Source organism: Leucopleurus acutus (genome assembly GCF_964270905.1).
Source record: "Leucopleurus acutus genome assembly, chromosome: 3".
NCBI lineage: Eukaryota > Metazoa > Chordata > Mammalia > Artiodactyla > Delphinidae > Leucopleurus > Leucopleurus acutus.
Genome location: NC_139145.1, coordinates 14,333,684 through 14,341,941, shown reverse-complemented (window position 1 = coordinate 14,341,941; position 8,258 = coordinate 14,333,684). Strand labels below are relative to the sequence as shown.

At 46.8% G+C, this 8,258-nt stretch overlaps 1 protein-coding gene across 1 annotated transcript; it reads left to right on the top strand.

Annotated features, from left to right (window-relative positions):
• Positions 1-3,937: 3,937 nt before the first annotated feature.
• Positions 3,938-7,925, top strand: LOC309959997 (olfactory receptor 2V1-like; the record flags this gene model as incomplete). Its single annotated transcript, XM_082836540.1, is given in 5 exon segments — positions 3,938-3,999; positions 6,616-6,854; positions 6,857-7,184; positions 7,392-7,638; positions 7,640-7,925. Coding segments are annotated over 5 exon segments (993 nt in total). The 3' UTR covers positions 7,757-7,925.
• Between the last annotated feature and the right edge of the window lie 333 nt (positions 7,926-8,258).

Genomic DNA, 8,258 nt, shown 5'->3' with positions numbered 1-8,258 from the left:
ATGCAAGTTCTAGTGGGAGGTTAACTTGAGAAAAATGCGGAAGTGGAAAAACTTCAAGTACCTATAGGGAAGCAGAGTAGGTCAGCGGGATGCGGGGAATGGCAGAGAAGGAGGCAGGAGCAGGAGAGTGTGAGGTGGCTGTAAGGAGTTTCTTCAAAAACCGGTTTGGTGGGGCTTCCCTGGTGGCGCAGTGGTTGGGAGTCCACCTGCCGATGCAGGGGACACGGGTTCGTGCCCCTGTCTGGGAAGATCCCACATGCCGTGGAGCGGCTGGGCCCGTGAGCCATGGCCGCTGAGCCTGCGCGTCCGGAGCCTGTGCTCCACAACGGGAGAGGCCACAACAGTGAGAGGCCCGCGTACCGCAAAAAAAAAAAAAAACCGGTTTGGTGTGCCTGGAACTAATTTGACAGAGGCCTCTTTTCTAGGTCCCTCTGTCTCCACCTCCTTGTGTTTTCCCGCCTCTCCTTTCAAGTCCCCTTCTCTCAGCCCTCTGGTCTAATCTGTCCTCTCTGAGCATCAGCCTCCAACTAAAGGCCCCAAGAGATTTGTATGGCAGGAAAACATGTTTTATTGCTGCTGCGAAAATAAAATAAAAACCAGTCATACATCAAAGAGTTAAAAGAACAACATAAATTGATGATCTGGACATTTGGTTTCCAATGAATTGGCCATTTTGAAAATTGACCTCCTTCCATGGGACATAAAGTCAAAATTAAAGTGACTATTAAATTATCATCAAACCTAGGATGGGACTTCCCTGGTGGTCCAGTGGTTAAGACTCTGCGCTCCCAATGCAGGGAGCCCGGGTTTGATCCCTGGTCAGGGAACTAGATCCCACACGAGAGATCCTACGTGCCACAACTAAGACCCGGTGCAGACAAACAAACAAACAAATAAATAAATATTTTTTTTTAATCCTGGGACATCCTTGAGAGTGAAAGGGAGTGCTATCCATGATTACACTGGGATGAGGGGCATAACTGAAGACCACAGGACTGTCCATAGCAAACTGTGAAAGGCACTGAGCTTACAGGTATGACTGACCGGGTTTGGGGTGACACCCAGTCCCATGCCACCCTGTGAGTCTCATGAATGTGGGTGCTCTTCTTTCCCTCCCATCAGGTTATAAACTTCTCAGGGCCAGGATTGTGTTCAGTCTCCACCTTTGATTCAAGTATAACAGCTCACCCAGGGCTCTATATATCATGGGTTCTCAATAAATGTATGTTGACTTCATGGGGCCGGCAAAAAACATGTGTAGATTCTGGGGTGCAGAGAAAGTCTATCAGGGAACCCAAGGATGGAGACCCCATGGAGGCCCTTGGGGTCACTGGGGAAGTGTGGAATTTGTTTGTGGTGAGGGGTAGAGCACCAAGAAACTTGTTCCCCATTCCTGTGCCCTGGTTGCTCTGTGCCCCTCCCATGACCAGGTTTCCCCACACTGTCCCACTGGCCCTTCTTCTGGTCCTGTCCCCAAGCTCCCTGTTTGGTTTTCTTTAATTATAAACTTGGGAGCTTCTGCTCCAGGGCTGGAGTTTGTGGGCTCCCCTGGGACTTCACAGCTTTACCTTCCTCACTCAGCTTCAGTGTTAAGCACCTGCATGGGCAGCGGGAGACAGTTCTGCAACCCAGGCTGGGAGGCAGCCCGTGGAAGGTGGATGGGAATCAGGGAGTGGGCTCAGATACACGGATCCTGGCTCTGTTCCCATCTGCCCACCACCGTCTCCTTGACTAAGTTCACTTTCTCCATACCCCTTTTGCTGAGAGGAGGCTGTTGCCTGTCTGAGGCCCACTGTCTGAGTTAGAGAGTCACAGGGAGGCTGAGGGTGACGTGGACACCCACAGCTGGGCTGAGAGGTTGGTGGGAGCTGAGGAAGGAGTTCAGAGCTGGGGGGCTCCTCCCTGACCCCTCTGACCCAGTAAGTGCAAACACATGGAAGGATGAAGAAATGATTTTAATGCTGGAATCTCCTCCACAGGGTATCTGCTGAATTGGTTTTCCTTCAGGGAACCCACTTAAAGGTGAGTGAGGGTCATTTCCTGTCACCCCCTTCTCTCCTCTTTGCTGCATCTATTACTAGTTGCTGGTCATTTCGCATTTATATTTAATTATCAGCATTTCTACTGTTGGTAGGAATGTAAATTGATAGAGCCACTATGGAGAACAGTATGGAGGTTCCTTAAAAAACTAAAACTAGAACTACCATATGACCCAGCAATCCTACTACTGGGCATATACCCTGAGAAAACCATGATTCAAAAAGAGTCATGTACCACAATGTTCATTGCAGCTCTACTTACAATAGCCCAGAGATGGAAACAACCTAAGTGTCCATCGACAGATGAATGTATAAAGAAGATGTGTCACATATATATAATGGAATATTACTCTGTCATAAAAAGAAATGAAATTGAGTTATTTGTAGCGAGGTGGATGGACCTAGAGACTGTCATGCAGAGTGAAGTCATCCAGAAAGAGAAAAACAAATACCATATGCTAACACATATATATGGAATCTAAAAAAAAGTTCTGAAGAACCTAGGCGCAGGACAGGAATAAAGACACAGACATAGAGAATGGACTTGAGGACATGGGCAGGGGGAAGTGTAAGCTGGGGCGAAATGAGAGAGTGGCATGGACATATTTACACTACCAAATGTAAAATAGATAGCTAGTGGGAAGCAGCCACATAGCACAGGGAGATCAGCTCGGGTGCTTTGTGACCACCTAGAAGGGTGGGATAGGGAAGGTGGGAGGGAGATGCAAGAGGGAGGAGATATGGGGATGTATGTATATGTATAGCTGATTCACTTTGTTATACAGAAGAAACTAACACACCATTGTAAAGCAATTATATTCCAATAAAGATGTTAAAAAAATTATCAGCATTTCTTCTTCCTGTTGTTGTCTGCCTCTTTCAGCTTTTTTTTTTTTTTTTTTTTGGAGTAGGTGGAGGGCACATACCTTTTAGTGTTATTTGTCTTTGTCTTTCCTTTCTTTCTTCTAGTCCTTTTCATTTGATCTATTTCTCTGTTTTTCTTTCTAAAGAAAGAAAATGTATCATTGACCTTTTTCTTTCCTCTTTCCCTCATTTTGGATTGGGGGCCATAGTGTTGGGTTCCTGGGTTGAAAAGTGGTTAACAGGAGGAAAAAGGATGAGTGGGGAGACATGGAGGTAAAGGGGCAGGAAGGAGAGGGCTGATATGTGACATAGAGTCAGCTTGTCCCCCAAAGTATATTTTAGATACAAGGTGCCTTCTTTATGGTGTCATTTCTCAGAAGAAAAATGCAGCCATTAACTAGTCAGCAGAAAGGAATGAAGTTAATGAGCAGAAAATGAATATGTGAGATGCTAGAATAGTTTCTTGAGTTGTTTGCATACAATCAATCATTTGACAGTATTTACTGAGCACGTAATACATGCCAGTCACTGCTCTAAGAGCCGGGGATCCTCCCACGAGAAAAAGTGGCATGGGGGATATAGGTTCTAGTTGGAAAGCAGAAAACAAATTCATACGAATTAAATGTAGCATGCCCAATGGTGTTGAATGTTAAGAGAAACATAAGGCAGGGAAGGAATGGGGAGGGAAGAGGGATTTCAACTCCAAATAGGTGTGAGGAAGCCCTGGCTGAGAAAGTTAGTTAGGAGGTGAGTGGACCAGGTGGAGCGTATGTGGGAAGAGATTTCCATGAGTAGGCAAGAACAAGGACCAAGGCCTCCGAGGCTGGTGTGGGAGGAAACACAGGATGCTGGTGAGACGAGAGTCATGGGAATTCTGGGGAGAGCAGAAGGAAAGGAGGTCTGGGTGGTGATGGAAGTTCTGCTGATAAAAGCATTCCTTTATTCTGCTTCAAGAACCCATCTTCTTAGAGAGACGGGTTCACTTCAGTGCTGTGTGCAAAGAGACTGGGATGGGGGCAAGGATGGAATGAATGATGAGGCAAATTCAATTAGGGGCCACCATCAACCAGGGGAGCGGTGATGATAGTGTGGCCAGGTGAGATGGGCAAGATTGTGAAGTGGTCAGAGTTACATACATTTTGCAGGAAGAACCAGCAGGGATTTATGATGTTGGGATGTGTGAGGGAAGGAGAGGTTCAATGTGACCCATGTGTTGTACCCTTGGAAGCTGGACAGACCTGCCCTTAATTTACCTGGGAAGAAGGTTAGACCAGATGTTTCTCCAGAGGAGACCAAGGACTCTATTTGGTCACTTTAGGTAGCATAAGCCCATTGCACATCCAAGTGGAGGTGATGAGTACACAGTGGTATAAGAATTAGAATTCAGGGCTTCCCTGGTGGCACAGTGGTTAGGAGTCCGCCTGCCGATGCAGGGGACATGGGTTCGTGCCCCGGTCCGGGAAGATCCCACATGCCGTGGAGCGTCTGGGCCCATGAGCCATGGCCACTGAGCCTGCGCGTCCGGAGCCTGTGCTCCGCAACCGGAGAGGCCACAACAATGAGAGGCCCACGTACTGCAAAAAAAAAAAAAAAAAAAAATGAGAATTCAAAGGAGTTTAAATGTCATTAATCAACTCTATGATATTGTAGTATAAGGTGGTGGAGGGTTGTGGGGGGGAGAAGAGGACGTGTAGAGTGCATGTCTTTGAAGGTGCATGTAGCTGAATGATTCTGCACACAGTACGTCCTTAGCACAAGAGGAGGAATTTCTGGTGTGAGGTCTATGGGACCTGGTTGGTTCAGTTGATTGGTTTAGTCTGGGGCTAATATGGCCAAGATGGTATTTGAAGGCTGTAGGAACAGTGATTTGCTCCTGTAGGACCTCCCCACTAGCTTCAACATCACACCTTTGTGTTGTTGTTGGCAAAGACACCTGCGCATGTCTTTTTTGGGCATGAGTCAAGATGTGCTCCATTCTGTAAGATCTCAGCTCACAAAGCCTGCCTCCCTGGTGGTGGATCTGGGCAGGCCTATCCTAGTTTTTGAAATTACTCTGTTTCTTCACACAAAGAGTGTGTTCTGTGGGGTTGACTTGTTTCCTCTTTGCAAGGAGGTAAGGTAGACATGAATACACCCCAAACAAATGTCACCTGGATGCTACTATCATCCATTTGCAGAGAAGTCCTGTTTTTTTTTTAAATACCTCAATATTGTTCTTACTATATCACTCACTATCCCTCAGAGGAAGAAATATAACAGTGAACTAGTATATTGAGGTCAAGAACAAGGGCTCCATCAATTAAAGGGGGAGTCTCTCTACTTTGAGAAAATGGAAGCGGCAGCCATGTATTACTTCATCATGATTACTTTATTCAATCAACACGTACTGAAGGTTATACTATGAACTAGGCAACCTTTCTAGGGGCTGCCAATGTCATGGTGAATAATAAATGGTGCTCTTATTCCAGTGGGATGAGACAGACCATAAAAGTTTAAAAATGTAAGCATGTGTGTGTGAAATGGTATAAGTGCTGTGGAGAAGCCAAGAGCAGGGGAGGGCTTGAAAATGCAAGACGTTTATCACTTCAGTGACTTTCACAGAAGCCATCTCTAGAGAGGTTGGCATTTGAATAAATATCTGAAGCAGATGAGAGACAGAAATCTGAGGAAAGTGCATTCCAAAGAGAAGAAAACGCAAAGATCCAAAGGTGGGTGTTTGTCCAATTTGTCCAAGGAAATTCAAGGAAGCACAGTGAGTGAAGGGGACACAGTAGGAGATGAGGTCAGAGGTATCGGTGTATATGAGTGTGTGTGTGTGTGTGTGTGTGTGTGTGTGCGTGCGCGTGTGTGTCTGTGTCTGTGTGGGTGTATCATGTAGGGCCTTGTGTGTCACTGCAAGGATTTGGGCTTTATTTGGAGTAATTTGGGGAGTCACTGAGTTACTTTCAGCAAGAGAATTACATCATATGACTTAAATTTTAAGCAGACTCATTTGAATAGTTATGAGAGCAGACTCAAGGGATTCAAGGATAGATGTCAAGAGACTGGATAGAAGCCTACAATTGTCCATCTGAGAGAAGATGGTGGCTTGGACCAGGGCAGTTGCAGTGGGCATAAGCATTCATTGGATTCTGAGGTATTCTGAATGTATAGCCAAGAGGCTTTACTGATGGTTTGGATCTAGGGAATAAAAGACATAGAGGAATTAAAAAATGATTTCAAGATATTTGGCCTAAGCAAAATAAAGAACATCTCAAGTCTCCGTTACCTTCCTTTATTGTAACGTATATGAATGATCTCTTGGGGATGAAATGGTCCAAGTCCTGCTAGAGATAGTTTACTGAGTCCATTTAATCCCAGCTAAAAACAGTCAGTGCCTTATGGGAAAGCCAATGTTTTGCCTATTGAAGGATTGTCCAACAGTCCTGTGACACATAAACTAATTCAGTTTCTATTCTTCTTGGTATGAATATGTACAAATGTAGATAAATGGTTCAATTCTATGAGCTAGCAAAGATCCTATCATCCGTGTCATGGGAAAAATGAAAGAATATACTCTTGTGTGTCCCTAGGCATATGTTGTTGTGCTCTAATAAATTACAAAAGATACAGAAGACTGAAGAATAATAATCCAGAGATAAATAAAGACATGTCACTCAATCTTAGAATTTCTCTGCCCATGTTCTCAGGTGACTGGGAACAACTGATCCAGGGGATCTATAGATGGCTTCATCCTCTTGGGAATCTCTTCTCATAGCCAGACTGATCTTGCCCTGTTCTCTGTGGTTATGGTGGTCTCCACAGTTGCCCTCTGTGGCAATGTCCTCCTCATCTTCCTCATCTACATTGATCCTCGTACACCCATGTACTTCTTCCTCAGTCACCTCTCCCTCATGGACCTCATGTTGGTCTGTGCCACTGTGCCCAAGATGGCAGCCAACTTCTCTCTGGCTGAAAATCCATCTCCTTTGTGTGTGGTGGCATACAGATTGTTTTTCTCATCTCTCTTGTGGGATCTGAAGGGCTCTTGCCGGGACTCATGGCTTATGACTGCTATGTGGCCATTAGCCACCCACTTCACTATCCCATCCTCATGAGTCAGAGGGTCTGTCTCCAGATTGCTGGGAGTTCATGGACTTTGGGGATAATAGATGGAATGATGCAGATGGCAGGAGCCATGAGCTTACCCTACTGTGGCTCGAGGAATGTGGACCACTTCTTCTGTGAGGTGCCAGCTTTATTGAAACTGGCCTGTGCAGACACATCCATTTTTGATACCCTGTTTTTTGTTTGTTTGTTTTTTGCGGTACGCGGGCCTCTCACTGTTGTGGCCTCTCCAGTTGCGGAGCTCAGGCTCTGGACGCGCAGGCTCAGCGGCCATGGCTCACGGGGCCCAGCTGCTCCGCGGCATGTGGGATCTTCCCGGACCGGGGCACGAACCCGTGTCCCCTGCATCGGCAGGCGGACTCTCAACCACTGCGCCACCAGGAAAGCCCTGATACTGTTTTTTGCTTGCTATGTATTCATGCTGCTCCTGCCCTTCTCCATCATCGTGGCCTCTTATGCTCACCTCCGGGGATCTGCGCTCCCCATGCACACTGCTCAGGCCCATAAAAAGGCTCTGGCCACCTGTTCTTCCCACCTGACAGCAGTGTCCCTCTTCTATGGGGCAGCCATGTTTATCTATCTGAGACCCAGGCGCTGTCAGGCCCCAAGCCATGACAATGTGGTCTCTTATCTTCTACACAGTCCTTACTCCGATGCTCAACCCTCTCATTTATAGCTTGAGGAATCGGGAGGTGATGGGGGCCCTAAAGAAGGGGCTGGGGCTTCCCTGGTGGCGCAGTGGTTGAGAGTTCGCCTGCCGATGCAGGGAAAACGGGTTCGTGCCCCGGTCCGGGAAGATCCCACATGCCGCGGAGCGGCTGGGCCCGTGAGCCATGGCCGCTGAGCCTGCGCATCCGGAGCCTGTGCTCCGCAACGGGAGAAGCCACAACAGTGAGAGGCCCGCGTACCGAAAGAAAAAAAAAAAAAAGAAGGGGCTGGATCGTTGCGGGATTGGCAGTCGGCACTGACGGCCAGGGCATCTGCTACCTGGTGCTGCCACCTCCTGGTTGCATAATGCTGCAAAGTCATTCACCCTTTGGGAGTGTCTATTTCCTCATCAATAAATGAGAATCATGACACCTGCCTTACCTCACAGGGATTCTGTAGGGATCACTGCATGTAAATCTAAAGCCCCATGACGAAGCAATGCATTGTCGTTATTGTCATTATTGATCATTTATGAAGTCCTTGAAGTAAATTCACTCAATTTCTTAATTCTTCTTGGTTATAACTGTGTTTTGTTGAACG